This window comes from Pteronotus mesoamericanus, unplaced genomic scaffold (assembly GCF_021234165.1).
Source record: "Pteronotus mesoamericanus isolate MK-2021 breed Mesoamerican mustached bat unplaced genomic scaffold, CSHL_Meso_final contig_90, whole genome shotgun sequence".
Taxonomy (NCBI): domain Eukaryota; kingdom Metazoa; phylum Chordata; class Mammalia; order Chiroptera; family Mormoopidae; genus Pteronotus; species Pteronotus mesoamericanus.
In genome coordinates this window covers 32,595,441-32,616,806 of record NW_026555277.1, presented here as the reverse complement: position 1 = coordinate 32,616,806, position 21,366 = coordinate 32,595,441, and the positions used below count along the sequence as shown (strand labels likewise).

The window sequence follows — 21,366 nt, the reverse complement described above, 5'->3', positions numbered from 1 at the left end:
GCAAGAGGCACAAACCAGGGGCTTTCTCTAGACTGCCAGGGAAGGCGGTGAGGAGGTGGCGGTGGGGAGAAAAAGGAGTGCAGGATAGCTCTGGGAGGACAGCTGTCCAGGGGCTGTGGGATGCGCTCTTTGACCACAGCTTTAGTTTTCTAGGGCTTCTTAAACCTGGGGCTCATGAGTGGCACTTCAGAAGATCCAAGAATCTTCTGACACTTTAATCAAACATCCATGCCAGTAACTGTATGTGCATTTTTCTGGAAGAAGGCCCACAGCTTTCAATGAGTCACGAAAGTCAAGAATTGTTGCTCTAGACCTGCACTGTCCAATATGATAGTCACTAGCCACCAGTGGCTATGTAAGTTTAAATTGAAATTATATTTTCAAATGCCTTGGTCACTCTACATATTGAGCTTGCTCAGAGGCCACTACCTACTGGACAACCCCGATATAGACCATTTCCATCACTGCAGAAAGTTCCACAGAACTTCTTCCTATTGGTGGCTGTACTCCAGATTCAATGACAAGATTTGTTTGGGTCGTGTGGTGCTTTTGTAGCATGAATTGCCGTCATTATAAATGAAAGCATAAGCATCTGAAATCCTGATTTCCTTGGGAAACAGGACTATCTACCAGCTCTGGGTCTGCATTCCTCCTAGCAGCCGGAGGGCACAGGGCTGCTCCGTTTAGATGGGCCTTCGGTCATACCGGTACTACCTGCTTGTCCCTCCTGAACATTTGAGTTTGCAACCCTCATTCCTAGAGAAACTTGCCTACTGTGATCTCTTTCCAGTCTCTTGCGTCTGTAACCAGATTCCCGGTGTGGGTTAAATAGGGCTGAACTTGGTTTAAGAGCTCATCTTGTGGTCAAGGGGTCTTGGGCTGCGATTAGGGCTCCTAGCTGGAAGTTGAGGTGGAGAGGCGCAGTGCCTCCCTCCTTTCAGCTCTCCGGAACTAGAAAGAGAGAGGGAATTTTATCCCGAACATCTGTTGCTCGACAAAGAACTTCTTCCCTGTCTTCCCATGAACCCTCCAGTCCCTAGCGCAGCATGCCTGGGCCCGCCCCTCGCGATGAGATCGCGGGGAGGGGCTGAAAGGAAACCCGAACCCCGCGCCCACCACTCCCGCCGGCGACGTGGCTCAGAGGCCCGGGCCTCCCCCTCGCAGGCCAGCGGCCAATGGGCGCGTGAGCGCGGCAGCCCGAAGCTTCCCTGTCCGCAGCCCGGGGCGCGCCCCTCGCTCTGGCACGGGGCGGGCGCTCGCTGAGGGGCTGGCCCGTCCCCCTTCCCTGCCGCCGCGGCCCCAGCCCCCATTCCCCTAGTCGCTGCTCTCACTGCTCCGCTCCGTGCCTCCCAGCGGGCTGCTCTCTCCTCCCGACGATGGCGCGCGGTGGCCGCAGCCGCCTCCTGGGACTCGCCCTGGGGCTGCTGCTGGCTTTCGCGCTGGCTCCCCGGGCGCTGCGGGCCAAGCCCACCGTGCGCAAGGAGCGCGTGGTGCGGCCAGACTCGGAGCTGGGCGAGCGGCCGCCCGAGGACAACCAGAGCTTCCAGTACGACCACGAGGCCTTCCTGGGCAAGGAGGACTCTAAGACCTTCGACCAGCTCACCTCGGAGGAGAGCAAAGAGAGGCTGGGGTGAGGCCGCAGCCCGGGCTGCGTTCGGGGGCGTTGCAGGTGCCCGCGGGGCCATCCGGGCGGGAGCCACGCGGAACGCAAACCGCGAATCGAAAGCGAAATCGGCGCACGGATCCGAGGGCGGGGTCCAGTTGGGAGCGGCTGCGGGGCAGGCGAAATTTGCACGCCTGCCGGACCCTTCCGTGGACAGCGCCCCGGGGCCACGGTGGCTTCCCGCAGGGAGGCGAGAACGTGGCAGCGGCAGCCACAGGAGCCAGGACGTCGAGAGCCCGCCCCCTCCCCGTGGTTGCATCAGAAGGGAGGGTTAAGAATGTACAAAAGAAGAGTTTGTCGAGGGTGGCCTTTTAGTGACAGTTCTTCCCCACCCTCCCAGTTTCTCTCTTCTCCCCTCATTTCCAAACAGAAGCACTTGAGACACTTCCAAGGTCTCAAGGATGAACATAAATGGATAAAAGATGAAGGGGTCAGACGAAGGAGAGGCTTGATTCCTGGCCTGTGTCCCTGGACTGGGGCAGGGGTGTTCTTCTGACTAATCTTTATGTAAATCTGATGTAGGGATATAAAAATCCTGTCGTTAAGAAGGGAAGGGCATTTGGGAATAGGGGATGGGGGGTGGGAGTGGAAACTGGTCCCATAGTTTGTGTTTCCAGCAGCTGTCTGCAGAGGAACCCAGTCCTTGGGCAGCTGAGGGCAAAAAGCTGGCGGGCGGTGTGGTGGACTGTAAATTTCACTGTTGAAAGCAGTTGAGTCAGGAGCAGACTTGGGAAACAAAACTTTGGGACGTATCCGTGCGCCCTGCGCACATTCCCTAGGGAGACACTGGGGCATTGTGCAAAGGTACCTGGAATCCGCAGGCGGTGTTGAGAGAGGATGGGCTGGGGAGGGTCCCAGTAGCCCTGCCTACTGGGCATTAGGCCTCCTGGAATCTGGTTCCTGGGGGTGGAGATCTTCATGTCCTGCTACATGAAAAAGAACACTGCCATCCCTGTGCTGATGGGGGCCACCGAGGCCAATGGGATTGGTTAGGATGTGAGGCTACATTGTACCTATTGTGTAGGTGCACCATCTGCCTGGTCTGATAAAAAGATCTTTGAATTTCAAAGTCACCTTCAAACAATCACCTTTTATTTTGCAGAGAAGTACTTTCTCTTCTTGTTTGAGACTTAACAATGGGGGCCATTGATGAGTTTAGTCTATTGTATTGCTTTGAGGCACTTGAAAACTGATTTATTCTGGGGGTTGGGGTCTGGAGTAGAGAACTCTGTAGTGTGCAGTCCTACAGTCTTCCAGTTTAATGCCTTCATTGAGACGGGTAAGCCTGTTGGTGAGAGCAAGGGCTGATGGAGTTGGTCTGCATTTCATCTTTGTGTGAACACCTTAGCTTCATTTGTTTATTTCTGCAACAAACATTTGAATGGCCACTATATGCCAGCTACCATTGTTAGATGCCTGGCAGATGCAGAGAGAAAACCTTTGTATGCTCTAGGCCTCAAACTACTTAAAATGAAATAAGGCACAAGCAGATACTAGTATAATCACTGCAATGGCATGTAAAAACTGTAGTGAGCCAACGTAGAAGAAGGAGCCCCTACGGGTTCAGGTTGGAGAAAGAGGCTTGGTGGTTTAGAAATGAATCTGAGCTTGTGGGAATACTCAGAGGTTGCCAGACACACCGGCAAGGAAAGGGCTTCTTGACGAGAGAACAGCCCGCTTCCAAAGGTTTTGAAACCCATTCTGGAGGATGAGCGGTATTGGGATGTTAAAGGGATAGGGCCGAAGAAGTGAGCGGTGAGAGCGGAGGGGAAACCAAGAGCAGAGCAGGAAGGGCCTCTGAGGGGTGGAGATTAGATGTTACTCTGTATGTTGTCGAAATGTCATCACCCTAAATTCTCGTTAGGAAAGGCAGACTAGCAATGGGGAGGAGACCGTACCTGAGGCACAGCGGGGAGTCCGGTGAAGGACCGTGGCCGTGAGCACCTGAACCAGGCTTGCAGGCCCAGAGGGCAGGAGAGGGTGAACCCAGAAGCATGTGGGAGGGAGAACTGGCAGTGCTCACTCTTGGCTCAGCGTGGGGGTGGAGAGAGGGACAGCGAAGACTCACAAAGGACATCTGGGTCTCTGGCTAGAGCCACCGTGTGCATAGTGGATGTACTGCTCACTTGCAAGGTAAATCCCGGCCAGAGGCAGGGGTGGGTGGAGGAGCGCAAGAAGCCACCTCCCTGTCCAAACTCATAAATCCAGGTCTGGGCTCACGAGGAACCTGGGCAGGCTTGTCACTACCACCTGACCTGGTCCTGGAAAACGTGACAGCTCTAGGTCCCTGGAGACACACACCCGGGCCAGAGGGCTGCAAAGTGGGCACCTATGGGCTGTGTGCAGTGACAAAACTTAGAAAAAGTAAAAGTTAATTGCCAGCATTTAAAATCTGAGTGATTTCACATCTAGACCTCGATTTCTGGCACACGGACCATTATTCCCACATGGCAGTCATTGTCTGGAGCAGCGTGGGGCATCTTGTTGGCAGCTGGTAGGGGATCTCCAGATTGCTGCAGGCTTGGCATGGGCGCTGTGTTCGTTCCTTTTACCTGCCAGGTGTTTGTTGCGTTTTCCATCCACCTGTTTATCGTCTTTAGTTTTTGTGAGGAAAGACATGCATCTCCTTTATTCCTCGCGACATTCCTGGTAAAATAAGTGTTCCAGTTTGCAGCTGGAGAAACCGAGACTCAGAGACATTTGCCCAGTGTCACCCAGGACTAGGCTCACGGTGTTTGGACTGGAGGGATGGGTTTTCCTACATCATAGCTGCTTTCCCCAGTATCTCACTCCTGAGATTTTGTAAGACAGAGGTTTAGATCATATTTATTGTTCCAACAGATATTCATTAACTCCTATTATGTGTCAGGCTGACTATGCCCCAGACATTCATTTGGCATAGATTAGATGCTCTCTTTTCCACAAAAAAAAAAAAAAAAAAAAAAGGTTCTTCACAATCTGACATTAGGTCTCTGCTGCTCTGAGATTCCATTCCTCAGCGGCTTTGGATAACTGATGGGCATGTCATCTCTATGTCCCTGGTGTTGGAGCAGTGCCTGGCACATGGCAGGTAGGCTGAACACTGCAGTGTTTTAAGAACTCTGCTGTGTCTGTTCATGGTCCCCTGGAAGGAAGCCTGAGGATACCCGAGGCTTAGTCTTTCCATCTGGAGACCCAGAACAATTGCAAATGAGAGGATACATTAGCTCTGTCAGTAATGTTTACACCTTCCTGAGAAGGAAGAGCTCGGGCTACCCAGGTATCCGGGTAAGAGATGGAGACGTAAGTCCTAGTGAAGTCACTTCCTATATCTAATTAATCAAAGAGAAACGGCCAATCAGCTTCTGTCCATAGTAAGAAAATGTTAGCACTGTGTCAATAGGATTCCAGTCCAAAGCAAAGAAACAAATCCCTAATCAGCTTACATGGCCTCTTCCCAAGTCCATGGACTACCAAGGTTAAACTTTTTTAAACATTGGAAATAGCTTTGTATCTTTGAGGTTTTCTACAGGGACGGAGTCCCGAGTTTGGAGCCTTTGGCCCACACATGGACTCTGGTGAATTACCAGCCTGACCTGTGCTCTGGACTGGGGTTTGGGGCACCTCGGTGAAATCCAGTGGGAAATGGCCAGAACCTGGGCCAGCTGCGGAGCAGGAGATGCAAGAGACATAAGGGTCTTGACCCTACAAGCAGGGGGCTCAGGCTCCTGCAGCTGCTCAGCTGGTCAAGTTTCTTGAATAAGTTTCATTGATGTCAGAGCTCTTTCATCCTCAATATTTTATGCTTTGTCCAACGAGATCTGGTGTCCTCCTGCTTTAAGTTTCAAGTCTTTGGGTCCAAAGTAGGGAATGTTTTGTTTTAAACAAAGAACTCATTTATCTTTTGGTTTCCATGGAATTTTCTAATTTTTAGATTGGACTTTGAGCCAGTTCTTATCCCAATTGTGTGATCTTCGAAAAGTAATTCAGTTTCTCTCAGCCTAATGGAAATAGAGTTTCCATTACTCTAGGTACTGTGTCAGGGAAGACTGCTAAGTTTCACCTTACAAATCAGCACTATCAATTGGTTGTGTCCATCTGCTGGGCACTGTGTTGAGAAGGATTCTGAGGACATATCTAGATTTCTCAGGATGAAGGGGCACGATCTACTAGTAGTGTCTGCCATTGGCACTGGGTAGGGGGAAAGGCACCTCGCACTCGGAAAACATAAACTTCAAGATCCTTTCCAGCACCATCGGATCACTGATTTTATGTTGATGCATTTTAGATTCTGTAGGCATTTGATCTTTTTCTGGATCAAGATCACACAAACCTTGATAATAGCTTTGTGGGGTTTTTTGTGTTGTTGTTTTTTTAAACAGGAAGATTGTTGATCGAATTGACAGTGATGGGGACGGCTTTGTCACCACTGAAGAGCTGAAAACCTGGATCAAACGGGTGCAGAAAAGATACATCTATGATAATGTCGCTAAAGTCTGGAAGGATTACGATCGGGACAGAGACGATAAAATTTCCTGGGAAGAATACAAACAAGCTACCTATGGTTACTACCTAGGTAAGAGGTGCTGCAGGAGAGATGACACAGCTGGGCCCACAAAGCAAGCTTCTTGCAGGAGACTCTGCTCCCTCATCACAGCCACCCACTTCAGGGGGATGTCACAACCTCCTAAGTAGAACCTGCTTGTGTAACATCCTGCTCTGCTTACTAGGAATTTACTGGGTTGCATACTCTGAGTGAAGTCCTAGGTGGTGAGTAGTGGCAGGGGTTGAGGGTCTAATGAAAAATGACGTAGGTTGCTGGCCTCCTAGAGCTACAATCTCAGGGCCACACACAGAACAAAGCAGAGAAGAAGCTTGTCTATGGCACAGTTTCACAATGCTGCCGAGTTTCAGACAGCAAAGGCCAAGTGGGCTGGAGCAGTTGGGCAGGGCTTCTGGTAGAGGGTGGCTTGGGAGCTGGGCCTTGAAGAATGTATTTATAGTTGGAGAGAGAGAAAGGAGTGGGGGCAGTGGGTCCGCTGGAAGGGCAAAGGTGCAGCGATGCATATAGCGATGGGTAGGGTTTGGATGTAAGACAGACCTGTTTGGGGAATGAAGGAAGGGTGTGTGCAAAGCACAGGGTGCAGACCTGCTGGGTGCATGGTCGAGACAGAGAGGGTCAGGTCTGAGAAGGACCAGCGATGCACAGATTCACAGACAGATTAAGGGAGATCTTGAAAGCCAGGTAGAAACATTTAGACAACATGTGGGTGCTAGGGAGCCTCTGCATGTTCTGGAGCAAAGAATGATTCGATGAGAGCAGGATTCAGCAAAGGGCAATATGGCATTAATATGGTCTAAAGCCGGTGCTCTTAACCACTGTTGTAATGTCCATAATACACCAGTAGGGCCTGTATAATGGGGCGGTATGAAGGGGCAGTTACTATAGGCATTCTGAAATAAACTTTCAAGGAACTCGATAGGTCAGGCCCTTTAGTCCTACGTGTACTGTTTGGGCATGAAAGATGGGTGATCTGGGAGGAAATGCCTTCCTCGGCAGCCTGGCTGAAATGTCTGTGCACAACATCCTGCAGGAAACCCCACAGAGTTCCATGATTCTTCAGATCATCACACCTTTAAAAAGATGCTGCCACGTGACGAGAGAAGGTTCAAAGCTGCAGACCTCGATGGGGACCTGACAGCCACTCGGGAGGAATTCACTGCCTTTCTCCACCCAGAGGAGTTTGAGCACATGAAAGAAATTGTGGTTTTGGTAAGATAAAAGAAGTTCCCAGGCTGGGAGGAGACCAGGATGAAGAGCACACCAAAAGCTGGTCTCTTCTTCCAAAGAGAGAACATTCTTCATCCTGAGGGGAATTGGAGAAGAACTGTGAAGTGAAATACATTGGAATATCTGTCTACCCAGTAAATGAGTCAGGGCAGGCTAGGTGCTGTAACAAATAGCCCCCAATCCTAGCCATGTATCACAATCAGAGTATTTCTTACTTATACCACATCCAGTGCAGATGGTCCCAGGCAGGTGGGTCACCTGGGCAGTTCTTCTCTAAAAGCTATCAGGCAGCCAAGCTGCTTGCATCTTGTATTCCACTGTCCTGTGGCCTCAAGGCCCTCCTGGTAGCAGCCAGCTGGTAGACGAGAGGAAAAGAGGAGAAGGCAGTCCGCCTTTACTGCTCCTACCAGGAAATGACCCATCCCTTCCTTTTCCATTCCCCTGGCTCCCCCTAGATGTGATGAGGCTGGGAAGTATATAGGTAGGTGCTCGGAAAAAGCAAATGGGCTTGTGAATAAACTAGCTAGTCTCTGTCCATTCTTCAGCTTTGAGGGAAGTAGAAAAAGACTCTGAAATGGAATGCATTGGATTGTTCAGCCAAAGGGAAACTTAAAGTAAGAACCACGGCTGGAAAGGAGACTCCCCTTAGCTGGGTCGGGGGTGCCTTCGGAGGGTGACTAGATCACATCCTACAGGCTTTGAGAGTCAGCTGTGCTTGTAAGGCCTCTGAGTGCAGTTGCTTTCCATCGCATCTTGTGGGGTCCCAAATGTCTTAATTTTCCATGACAATAAAATATTGCCTTTACCTGTTTCCTGGTCACATAACCCGAGCCAGTTCCAGTTGCCTCCGTGCTGGGAAACAAGTGGCTAAAGCTTTTGTTCATAGCCAGCTCTGGCCTATTTTAGTTGTCCAGTTAGTAGCTGGGCCCACTCTTGCTTCATGCTCCATGCTCATGACCACCAAGACCCTAAGGGCTGGGCAATGGCTCTAAGAATCATTTCTTTTTACTGCCCAACATCCACTTAGTGATAACTGATTTGCCAGAGGACGATGAAGATCAAGAGTTAGCCACAGTGGATTATATGCCTTTGAGTTGTCAAGACAATGGACAGTAAACTCATTTACATGCTCACCCTGGTAAAATACCTATTAGGAAGTCAAATATACTAAATACAGAACAGAATACGTTCAAAAGTCAGATAGACTTTTAATTTTTCATTGCCCACAGTTTCATTTTTTCCTGATGCCAATTGGGTGTTCATAGTCCAGTTAGCCCTGGAATCTATGTCTGTGACCATCCGGTCCAGTGGTTCTTAAACTGGTTCCTCACAGGTACCCCGGGGGATGGTTTGGCTGGAGGGTGGAAATGGTTGGCCTGGCAGGGCTCCCTGATATAACCAGAGCATCTCTGGTCTTATGGGTACATTTTCATTCGAAGAGAGTGTTCTGCTATTAAAATTATGGGATGGGGGAAGAAGGGCAGAAACCATTGCCCATTTTTTACAGATAAGAAATCGATGTCTGGGGAGGTGAGGAGACAAGCCAGAAGGCAGCAGGCATTCGGCCAAAAAAGCCAGACAACGGAGGACACTAGTTAGGACTCTATAAAATTTGCAGAGAGCACCTAGCCACGTTGCATTCTGGTTTCTGCTTTGCTTCCTAGGAAACTCTGGAGGACATCGACAAGAACGGGGATGGGTTTGTGGATCAAGATGAGTACATTGGTGAGTGCAGCCTGGAGTCTTGCTCAGCTGTCCCATCTGGGCAACATTCTTCCACCCACATGTCTGGCTACTTTCTCCAGACATTGCTTCGAGCAACAGCTACAAATCTGTGGGTGTCACTCCTGTGGCCTCCCAGTGGGGAGGGACTTGTCACACCATCCCTAGTGGTGCAATATCAGGGAGGAATTATTAGACCTTACTCAGTGGAGAAGAGACCAGAAGGCTGGCCCCTACTTCAAGAATGGCCAGAAGTGGGCTCCCTGGCTCTGAGAGGTGCCCGTCAGCACATTGTGTAATTTTATCTCTGGGAAGTGGGACTGGAGATCCCAGGGAGTTACAGTGAGTCTAGAGCAGACAGTCTTAAGAGAAAGATTAAAATCAGACTGGACCCGCGGAGCCTAGAAGGTCTAAGTAGACACAGCTGCGATCAGCAGAACTATTTATGTGCCCAAGCTGACTGCAGAAAAGCATTCCTTCTCATAGGTAAATCCTTTTGCAGAGTGCAGAATTGCCCCATCCTATAGCTGTTTCACTGGGAATACCATACCTAGCATTTGTTCTGAAGGGCTCCACACAAGCACCATTAAGAAGTGCATTTTCACGTAACTGTGAGCACTGGCTGAATGAATCAAATTAATGTACATGGGTCAGAACCCACTGTTGCTGGTTAGAGCCCTTTCCAGCAACTCAGTTGCCCTCCAAACGTAAAAGACTAGAGCAGGCAAAATGGAAACTTCTATTTTATCCTTGTCAGCTGCTACTTCAGTGCTCGGGAACATGGCTGCCTTCTCATGACACCTCCTATTGTCCCAAGTCTCAATAAGGTGAAAGCTGGCAAATCATTTGAGGGATGGGATAAGTAGAATTTTTGCACACATATAGTAGAAGCCGTTAATTGCTTTCAATGTAAAATCAGAGCCCAAGGTGCCATTGGCCTTTGGTCTGTGGTGGTATTACTTTGCCATCCCTTCCCCAAGAACTAGTGCCTTCGGTAGTGAAGAGCGCAATCGCTTCTGATCACTAGGAATTCCCTTTGATCTGAGGAACCTCACGCTGGTCTCTGCCTGTGGTATAACACATAGGTAGCCCTTGCCCCAGCAGCTAAAGTGATCTTGGTGGCATTGACTTTGCAGGATTAACATGCTGACAGCCCCCTCATCAGTGCAAGTGGCAGAGCCTTCCTCTTGCCCGACGCAGGTCCGAGGGAAGGTTCAGAGCCGCAGATACCTTGACAGTGGGATGGAATCAGACCGACAGAAAAGGCTGACTGACTAACAAGGCCGTGCTTTTGATTAAGGGTGTGTGCTCCTTCGAGTCCTCCTGAACTCTGCATTGAAACATTGAGTGGCTTTGCCTGAAAGCAACATTCCAGTCTTTACACTGAGCAGAGAGGGAGATGGGGGCATTTTGCCTGAAAATCAAATTCTGAGCACTTTGCAGTCAGAGAGGCCCTTGCATGGACTTACCCAGCAAGTGGCTTCTCTTCAGGAGGGAATGAGTGGGAACCCAGTGGTGATGTGTGGTGGGAAGAGCACTGGAATTAGGAGTCCTGGCTTCTCCACCTACCAGCCCTGTGACCCCAGGGCAGTCATGCAATCACTGTAAGCCTCAGCTTCCTCATCTGTAAAATGGGAATCAATAGCATTCACGTTTCCAGGACTAGATGGAACTCAAGTTAGCTAATGTGTATGATAGCCCTTTCTCAAAAACTGTGCAGATGTCAGGTATGGGTCTACTCTGTGGCTGAACCAAGGGTCTTGCTCTCTTTTACCTTCATCTACCGCCTGCTCCCTGTACCACTTGATATTTCCAAGCTGTGTTTCTGTTAAAGAGAAACTGCCCACAGGATATCTCTCTCTTCCAAGAAGATCTAGTGATTTGGCAAACAATGCATAAACTTTGTCTCCTTCTTTCCCTGCCATTTTGTAAAACAGGGGCAATGATCTATCATACAGAATTCAATAAGGATGAAATAAAATGCTATATGTGAGAGCCCTTTGGAAATGATATAAACAAATAGAAAGGAACATGGTGGCTGAGACCGTGGGTTGGAAGCAGAGTGCCCATGTTCCTATGCGGCCTGAAGCTCATAGTGGCTGTGGCCTCAGGATTTTCATCTATGAAATAGGAATTATAACAAGACCTACTTAATAGGATTGCTATGGAAAGGAATATGTAAAGTACATTATACAGTATCTGGACCATAGAAAGTGCTTGATGGCAGTTTCTATGACTAGTTTCACTTGTATAGGGCTAGTATGGGTTCCAGAGGGCTTTTGCAGGAAGTGTCCCATTTGACCTTCGTGTTAACCCTGTGATTTGTAAATTATCATCTTCATTTTACAAACAAAGCAACTTAAGACTCAGCCATTGAATTAAGTAACTTAATCCTAGTCACTGTACTGGACTCAAGAGACTAGTTCATCTTTCATCTTCTGGCTCCTAAGCTCAGTCCTTTCTATTCCACCAAGCGACCTTTGTAGTGGATAAATCATTGCCTTATTATTCCCAAGAAACTGCCCACCAGATGTTTGGATTAGGTGTCTAGACTGGTCAGCACCCTTCCATAACCTCGGGGGGCCAGGTGTTCTTTGGCATACCTTCCCACTTGTCTTTGTAACCAAGATCAACCTTCCTTTCTAGCGGATATGTTTTCCCATGAGGAGAACGGCCCTGAGCCAGACTGGGTTTTGTCAGAACGGGAGCAGTTTAATGAATTCCGAGATCTAAACAAGGACGGGAAGTTGGACAAAGATGAAATTCGCCACTGGATCCTCCCTCAAGACTATGACCACGCGCAGGCAGAGGCCAGACATTTGGTGTATGAGTCGGACAAAAACAGGGTATTTCACATTTTTCTGGAATCGATCCTTGAAGGGAGACAGTTTACATAAGATTGGCTCTGTTTGCTTCTTTGTGATAGCACTGGCCTGTGACGCTGTGCCTTATTGACATTTCTTATTCCTGCGCTACCTTAGAGACCTGTAAACTTGACTCAGTACCGTGATACCCCACGGTGAGCTTGTTAGGCAGAGACATTTCTGGATAGTCTGCCCTGGGCCACAGACTTACATTCACTCCCATCAGGATTGCAGAATTTTGTTTGCTGTGGGCAGGGCATGGATTTAAATAGGTACACCCTGCGATGCCTTAGGACAAGTTTCTTCATCCATTCATTCAGTCAGCACATATTTACCCAACATCCATCATGTGTCAGGCACAAGGAGGTCCAGCCCATTAAAACCAGGCATCCTCAGGCAAGCTCCCACTTCAAGCTCTATGCCCAGCACTTCAATATCTATGGATACACATCCAAATAAATATGTAAGCAAGACTTAGAAAGAAGCCCGGCCTTTTTCCACTTACATCACTGCTCCAGGCTCTGGGGAGACAGTTGAGTTCTGCGGTCAGGTCATGAAAGGGAGGTGGAGTTCCTCGGGGACCATTTTGGGAATGCTATTACTGCCTGTAGACATAGCTGGATTCTAACTTCTCACTTTCTCGGGGACTTGACCTGGTATATTTTAACACAGCTTTTACAGTAGGAGGCGGTTCTAGTTTGGGCTGTTGCAGTGCAGTAACAGTAGATGGAAGAGGCACCTAGCAGCTTCTTAATTATTAAGTGGGAGGTTTCAGATGCTGCAAATCAGTGAAATAACGTAGTTACTAGAGCTTCAATGACACAGCTCTTTCCTCTCTCCTACAGGATGAGAAGCTAACTAAAGAGGAGATACTGGAGAACTGGAACATGTTTGTTGGAAGCCAAGCTACCAATTATGGAGAAGACCTCACAAAGAATCATGATGAACTTTGATACAGACTCACCATGTAGAGCAGGCTGTCATAAGCTTTCTTTTATTGTCTTGCATGGTTGCTACAGTTTAATTTATAGCAGTTGTGTCCCTGAAACAGCAAATTTATAACTTCAGATTGGGGTTAAAGTTGGTTTTCACTCAGTATTTACTGGAAAATAATCATTGCTATTCCTTCATTAAGATTGCTCTATGAGCATATTAAAATCTCAGTAAATCACAATGTTCTGTGGGAATACATTGCTAAAACATGACTTTAGCTTTTTCCATTGAATTTAAAGGGGGATAAAATTAGAAAAAGCCCAGTTATTCAGAAGTTGGGTGGGTTGGGGGGACAATGTATGGAGTGACTGCTGTGTATTTTAACTGCAGATTTTTATATTTGCCACTATTGAATGGCTGGCGAGGGAAAATTCTGATGAAGCTACAGTGGTATTGTCCTATGTAGGCTTATTTCAGAACAAGTCTAATACTTCAGACTCTTCCTTCTTGACTTTGTACTCTGATCTGTTACTGTAAACGGTATATAAAACTTACGTGCATTTTTCTGTATGGACCTGGTAATGTGCACAACAAATCCAGATCTTTGTTTTTTGTTTTTGTTTTTACAATAAGAAACAATGGAGAAAGATAATGTGAAAAAGAAAGGAATTTTAGAGGTAGGGAAAGATGAATGTCAGGCATTGGAAGAACTATAGGAAAATGACAAACACATTGTTATACTTGAGAAACTTTTCTTGATATATACACGAGGTAGGTCTGATCTTTGAAAAAGTGAATAGAAATACAACTTACTTCCTCATCATCGATAGGAATGGGGGGTGGGATCCCACGGAAGCCTGCCTGATGGGGCGCTGGGTGGGCCCTCACTTAGACCTGCCTGTGGACCACTTACTCCATCGAGTTAGGGTGAGGTGGTGTTCCAAGCCACTGGCTGAACTAGAGGAAACAGCTGTTTCAGGTTGAAATGCTACCTTATAAGTAGAAAGTGAGTGAAATAAAGGATCCCCCCGAGGATTTTCTACTGTGTCCTGTGGTGTTTGACTTCATCTGTGCTGTGATGTTATTGTTCATACAGAATTAAATAGTAGGATGGGATTACATGAGTAAGACTATTAAGGGCCTGGGTTTTTAAAATCCAAGTTCTAGAATGTTCAGAATATCCTATTACTTAATAACTATATACTTCTTTCTCTGTGCTAGTTACGGAATCTAGGTCATTTTAACTAAGATCTTTCTGGGATCGGTTTCATCTGGAAGAATGTGCAGAGCCCTGTGAGGCTCTATAGGAGCTGGTCCCTTCCTGCCTACTCAGCATCACCATACCGCTCCCATTTGCCTCCCCCAGCCAGCCCCACTGACTCTGGTCCTTGAACATACCAAGTTCCTTCCTAGGTTGGACCCTTTGCACTTGCTGTCCCCTCAGATTTATAACACTATTTCCCACATCCTCCAGTAACTCAAGTGATACCTCCTCAATGGAGCCTCCCAGATCCACCGTTTATAGTACACTCATTTGCCACTTTACAACAGGATATATTCTGAGAAATGTGTTGTTAGGCAATTTTGTTGTGTGAACATAGCATGCATTCACACACATCCAGATGGTCAAGCCAAGTACATTCCTAGACTAACTGGGATATCATTGTCCTGTATGGCGTCTATTGTTGACTGAGTGATGGTTATGCAGTGCGTGGCTGTAGTGTGCACTTGAATCCCTATCTCATTTCTCTTGATATGTATTACGTATCCCTAGAACTGCTGTTCAAATTACCACAAAGTGAAGAGCTAACAACAAATGTAGCTTACTCTCCACTCTGGAAGCCAGAGTCTGAAATCAAGGATGCTCTAGAGGAGAATCCCCTCTTTGCTGCTTCCAGCTTCTGACCGCTCCAGGCATTCCTTGTCTGTGTCTGCAACATTCCAATCTCTGCCACCATCTTATGGCCCTTTCTTCCTCTCTCTCTGTGTCTCTGTGTATCTCTTATCAGGATACTTGTCATTAGATTTAAAGTTTCCATCCCAAGATCCTTAGTTACAGCTGCAAAGACCATTTTTTTCCAGGTAGGTTCAAATTCACAAGTTTAGGGGCAGGCATGTCTTCTGGGGGACCACCATTCAACTAACTACCACTTAACATCATCTTGTTTGTACATTGTCCATCTCCCCCAAGCTGGAATATAAGCTCTGTGAGACCAACAGTTGGGTCCATCTTACTTACTGCTTTTTCCCAGAATCTAGAAGATAGAGCCTGGCCTACAATAAGTACTCTAATTATTTGCTGAAGAATGAGAGCTTGTTAGCTTTAATCAAAGAGAATATTCCCCAGGGAAAAAATTCTGGAAAAAAAAAACAAAACGGTGAACATTTCCTGAATAAGAAGGTAAGTAATTTTGCCCAGGATTCCACAGTGATTAAATGGCCGGGACAAAATTCAAATCCAGATGTTCCTGGCACCAAAATCTCCGCTGTTTAACACTAAGTTTTACTGCTCCAAATGTCCAAATCTGGTATATGTTTTCTTTATTTCTCAGCTCACCCACAGTACGTGATGATGTGGTCAGAAAATGAGAACAGTTCTTCTTACCTAGACATAGGCTGATAACTCTTCTTTTTTGAAGCAATGAAAACCTGTCTTTTAATAAATGAGAAAAATAATACTGTGTAACCTAATTATAAATATAACACTTTTAAAATGTGTTAATATTATTTTTCCCCCAAAAGGGAATATTGGTTGATTTATTAAGTTATACACAGTGAGATGTTAAATATATTTTGAGCACTTAGTTTTACCTTTCAAGTCAGTGCACATAAGAAGAGAACCCTCCAAGAGACTAGTGCTTCTGGGGCTGAATTTAACGCTATTAAAGGAAAGAAAACCTTAGCTAGGGGACATAGCTGTTAACATCGTGATTTGTAAAGCCTTAGATTTCTAATAGGGTCTGACTGTTTGAAGGAAAACACATTTTGTTTCTAGGTAACATTTCAAGTCTGATTATGAACAAATGCTACAAAATCGATCTGTAATGAGAAATACTGTAATGTCACAAAGCATTATTTATACGCTTAATATAACTGAAAGCACTAATTGCTAGGAGCCAAAATCAGTCCAAGCAAAACATGAACATACATTTTGTACCCCTTGTCTCTTAGTAGGTTCTCGAATGAATTCGAGTGTAACAAAAATGTAGTTAGAAAGTCAGCAACACCTGAAGTTTTTTCACCTGCTTGGATTACTGTAATTGTTTCCTGTTGGCAACAGCACAAATCATGTCTGCTCAGAAGTGCCCAGCAAACAACAGCTACATGGCTACCTGTTAGCTCGGCCCTAAAACACTGTGGAGTGTAAGAGGGAATGGCAGGCTGGATTTCTTAAAAAGTCTTTCTAGATTTAGTCTGCCACCTTTATAATAAAATCTGCTTCCTCCAAGTACGTGCACCTAGATTTGGTCCTCTCCGCAGTGTTAAAACTGAGTTTATGGTGCTAGAATTTCCCACTGAAAACCAGTGAGTGCCATAATGTTCGCTGCTTTGGCTCACACTGAAGTATTAAAAAATTGAGCAGTGGAAAGACCATCATCTGTACCCAAAGTCACCAGATTTACATGAACTTGGAGATCTATTCACAGAACCTATCAGGGCAGCTCTGGGGTCCAGGGCTGGAGACACCCACCTTTCTATGAGCTCCTAGCAGCTGTAATTTTCCTCATAAAGGAGAAAAGTGCGTTTGATTCCCCACAGAAGCACATGAAATGAAATGAATGTCAGGACTGGTTACTTCACTACCTTGAAATGTGTGCAGTGGGAGCACACAAGATTTCTTTTCTCCTGTGATAAACACAAATAGCTGTGTACCAGGCCCTATGCCAAGTACTTACATACATTTTCCATGCAACCTTCGGAACAACCCTATGAAGTTGGTACTCCTAAGAAAGAGGGTAAGCTGGCTTATGCTGGGGTAACAAACAACTCCGCCATCTCAGTGGTTTAAAGCAACAGAGGTTTAATTTTTGCTTTTGTGAAGTCTGCTGTGGTTCTGGGCAATTGCCCGTGGCAGCTGCGGTGTGGGGGCTCAGCTGTGTGTCTCCACAGCCACCCATGTCCACTGGAGAATTAAGCAGAGACAAGCACATATAGTCGCTCCTGAAAGTGACTCTTCTCTCCCATGCTCGCTTCCATTGGTCAAAGCAAGTCACGTGGCAACATCTAACCTGTAGGGAGCAGGAAATACAATCCTACTGCTGCTTGGAGAGGTAGGTTGAAAACCTTGGTGAAGAGTACTCCTGGTAAACAGTGATAACCAGATTATTTTTCCCATTTTACAGGTGAGAGAACTCTAAAGATGATAATGTCCAAAGTTACCCAACTCGTAACTTAGGTGACTATATAATTGATTGTCCAGAGCACAGTACCTTTGCCAGAGATGGGGGGGCAGTCTTAATCAGTGTCTCCCCAAATCCTGGGCAATCTGCCCGCCCACTTTTAGGGTTTAGAGACCCTCTCTGCTCCTCTTTCAGCTGGAATCTTCCTCATGGGTTGAGGAGTTCATGGGCCAAAGGGTTTTGCTCACTCAGAGCCAGAACTTTTGCTTTTAGATCATGCTCCAAGTTTCTGTAGCACCCAGAATCCCCTGCCAAAATAAGTCCAAGCCTCTTCCAGAGACTGTGTGTGCAGCCCCTGGGTGGATTTTCCAGAGGGCAGACAGAGCCACAGACGTGCGCACACCTAGGCGAGCCCAAGGGACAGCAGGCGGACTCAGTTTGAACACGCAGGTTGGGGTGTCCGCACACAAGCGTGGAGCCCCTTGGTAGGAAGAAAATGGTGGAATGACCCACAGACCGCCGTTTTCCATTTTTACTCTTATCCCAGCACCCTCAGAATTAGCGGTGAGCCTGCCACGATGCTGGGACAAGCAGCACTGTCCTGGGCAAACTGGACTATGTGGTTCCCCTACTTAGAAATGGCAGATCCAGGATACAAGTCCAGGAGGACTCCGCCCTCTTAATCACCCCTCTATGTTGCCTCCAGTTTAAGGGCCTCTTGGTGAAACTGCCCCTAGTGTTCCTACACCTTTAAACATCCGTGACAACATACGTTGTATTTGAAAACTCAGGACCGCTGGGATGAGGTGTAGAGTTGGTGGCATGGAAAGACAGGTCCAATTGCCTGGCTGGATGCAAGTTCTAGCTCCTGCCTCACTGGAGTTCTATGACCTTGGCAGGTCACCTTCCTGCAGAAGAGCCTGTTCTCACTGTACAATGGGGAGGAGAATAATAATAATAATAATAATATCACCCAATTCTCAGAGTAGCTACAAAGATGAGGTGTGATCACACAAGTGCAAGAACTGCCAAGGACCGAAGATGAGGCATAAGTTAAAGAAGTTCTCCCTGGTGACCTTCTGGAGCAGTTCAAATGCCAGAGGTCAGACAAATCAATGCTTACAAACACTAGCCCACCGGTTAATAGTCTTTGTGAGTTTCCAAATTATTGCGTGAAGTGTTTTTAAAACCTTAAATTGATCTATTAGTAGGTGAAGTTGAATAGATTAAATGACGAAGGAATAGCATTTATCTGTTTTGTTTTGTTTTGTTTTTATCTTGATGACTGTATTCTAAAGCTATTCATATATGGCAGAGATTTGGAACTAAATTCAGGAAAAGCAGATCAAGAGTCTCTAGGTATTCAAAAAAGATTCAGGAATCCAACTGAAACAGATCATTCAGGGTCCTGTCTCCAGAGGAGGAAACTGAGGCCCGGAGAGATTAATTAGACCTGCAGTTTTCCCTGTCACCAGATCAAGGCAGAGGTGACTGTCTCTCCTCCCCCAACCCGTTATTCTCTTTAAAGCCTCAATGTTCTCATCTGAAAAATGACGATGTAAGAATTGTATAATTATATAAAGTAACGATCATAAGCACTTGGCATAGTTAGCGCTCAATAAATAGTAACCCTTTTTATTATTACACCAAAGTAGGGGCCTTATGTGTTTCAGCATCAAAGAGTATGTTTTTTTGCCCTTACTTTCAAACTTCAATGCATGGCATTAGTGACTGATGGAGAGTTTAGATTTATCAGAAAATTGTCAAAGATATATTTGTTGTTTTAAATACATAAAAGAAAGGTGTTTTGTTTTTGTTTTTTTTAAGTTCATATCTTTAAAAAAAGAGTGGATGTGGTTCTTAACTGTAAGAAGCTGAGGACTTTTAATGAGTCTTATCAGATTAGTAATCACAAACCACAGGAAGTATGCAGCCTTGCTGCTCAGATGTTGGAGATTAAGATGAATGTAGAGACCACGCCTAGATGGGCTTCAGAGTCCAAGGGACTCCCTAGCTGAATGTCTTTAGGCCAATCACTTCCACTCTGCAAACCTCTTTTTCCTCTTCTGTAAAAGGAGGTAAGAGCAACACCTTCCTCACTGGGTGGTTGCGAGGGCTCAGGGAGGCCCCTCGTTTTGTAAAAATACTTTACTCTAGACCTGAAACAAGGAGAAGCTTCATTAGTGGAGCTAGGTGACTCTGTTATGAAAACTATTAAGACATTGACAGTGATTTTAAGGGTAAAAATACATGCTAAGGAATGAAAAGAAATAATTGAGCTATAATCTAAACTTTATTCTCTGACAGGCACAATTCCACGGACAGACAATTCACGCGGACGCTGGTCTCATCAGCCTGAGCAGGCACCTCCTGAAGTCTTCCGGAAGGCCCATTGGCTTGCTGGTGGCCGGATTCAAAAAAACGAGGACTGAGGACCCAGTGGTACAGGCCAAAGTGTCAAACTGTGCCAAGCTGGGGTGGCCAAAGAAAAAGCCGTCACCGAGGTCACGGTGGTCCACTGTCAGTGGTTCCTGGGTGGGCTTAGGTGGAAACAGAGCAAGGCGATAATGCACGCTGGAATGGCCCACTTTTTCCATGGCTAGAGCAGCCACTGCGACCTGAGGGAAGCCCCCAGGTCTGTGGAAGGTGCACGGATTGGTCACCATGAACCCCACCATGGAGGACGTCAGCAAGCTGGTCTTCAGGCCACAGTACCTGGAAGGTTAAAACACAATGCTTATTCCAGGGCAATAAGACATTCTCTCTCAGCCCAATGACGGTGGTTTTGGCAGCTCTAAGTTCAAAGGGCCTGGAATCTAACCCCAGCTCTGTCACTGAGTTACCTTGGGCAAGTTATTTAACTTCTTTTTGCCTCAATTTTCATAAGAATATAGTATTCCTAACTGTAATACTACCTCATAGACTGACTGTGAGAATTAAACGATGAATATAATGTGATATGTCATTTAATATATGAACAGTTCCTAGACATAGTTAGTTCTCATAAACATTGGCTATTATTAATAGAATTATGTCCATCTTGTTCTTGCTTCTTATCTTTAAAAGCCAGGTACTTTTGTGTTAAATGAGAGGAAAAAAAAAAACCCTCATTTGTTAGAGATAGTTATTGTCTCTTATCTCTGCTACTAGATTGTAATCTCTTTAAGGACAGGTACTGTGTCTTGTTTATTTTTAAGTTTGTTTACTAAAATTGAAGTTGCACTGAGATAAATTTGGAGGTTGAACAGAATCAAAATTGAAAAAGTAAATGGCAAGTGGCTGCCCCTCCCCTCCTCCTCGCCAGAGGTCCCCTTGCAGTCTAAACATTTTAGTTGCAACAATCATGGGCTGTGTAAAGGCTCAACTAGACTTGTTCACTGAATCATTGTTCACAGAGGGGAAACGGAAACAAGGTTCAAGTCTCTGCCCAGGGAGGCACCATGAGTGCCTCTGGCCTGCTACCCTCGGTGTCCGCTGAGATCACCCGTCACGACATTAGATACACTCATTTACTGACATGGAAAGCTGTTGAGTGAAAAAGATCAGGTTGCAGAACAGAATGTGCCATTCGATCTCATTGGTTTTACAAGAACATGTTTGTTTATGTACCTATTGCTCAGAAAAACAATTGAAAGGATAGATTCCAAAATGGTTGCAGTAATTATCTAGCAGTGGAATTTGGGAAAGGTTTTTTCTTCATGTGTTCATATGAATTTTCTAAAGTGAACTTGATTTGCCTCTGAAATAAGAAAAAATGTTATTCTTCAAATATCCGAATATGAGCTTCATTTTTTAAAAAAGCACTGGGGGGACGAGCAGGCAGGAGGCACCAGGGCCTTCTTGCGCTCATTAGGGACCTGCCTCAGGCTGCCCTCCCCGGAGAGGGGAGAGGGAAACAGGCAGAAAAGCCTTGCCCTCGTGGGGAACTCCAAGGTCCAGGGTGAACTAAATTCCCTCTCCTCGCACCGCCCATTTTCATTTCTCCTGCTTCTTTGTTGCTTTGCTTTCCTATTTCTCTGCCACCACTTTCCTCATTCTTTTAGGGCACCAACAAAAAGAAAGGGCACCTCTTCC

The 21,366-nt window shown here is 46.3% G+C and overlaps 2 protein-coding genes across 2 annotated transcripts in view; one reads left to right on the top strand and one right to left on the bottom strand.

Annotated features, from left to right (window-relative positions):
- Positions 1-1,275: 1,275 nt before the first annotated feature.
- On the top strand, positions 1,276-13,605 carry RCN1 (reticulocalbin 1). Its single transcript, XM_054585962.1, has 6 exons — positions 1,276-1,630; positions 6,025-6,218; positions 7,237-7,415; positions 9,098-9,158; positions 11,802-12,001; positions 12,865-13,605. Exons 1-6 carry the CDS (start codon positions 1,377-1,379, stop codon positions 12,970-12,972), a joined length of 996 nt encoding a protein of 331 aa, XP_054441937.1. The 5' UTR covers positions 1,276-1,376; the 3' UTR covers positions 12,973-13,605.
- Positions 13,606-19,622: 6,017 nt separating this feature from the next.
- The window catches only part of LOC129080669 (uncharacterized), an 83,740-nt gene continuing 81,996 nt past the window's right edge, over positions 19,623-21,366 (bottom strand). The window contains exon 2 of the mRNA XM_054586183.1: positions 19,623-20,007. Within this exon, the coding sequence (XP_054442158.1) occupies positions 19,623-20,007 (385 nt within the window). The remainder of the gene's footprint in view (positions 20,008-21,366) is intronic.

Bases quoted from the DNA above. Each gene is read 5' to 3' on its own strand.
- RCN1 (XM_054585962.1), top strand. From the start codon at position 1,377: ATGGCGCGCGGTGGCCGCAGCCGCCTCCTGGGACTCGCCCTGGGGCTG. The intron at 6,219-7,236 runs GTAAGAGGTGCT...AACATCCTGCAG, and splicing joins TACCTATGGTTACTACCTAG to GAAACCCCACAGAGTTCCAT. The intron at 7,416-9,097 runs GTAAGATAAAAG...TTTGCTTCCTAG, and splicing joins TGAAAGAAATTGTGGTTTTG to GAAACTCTGGAGGACATCGA.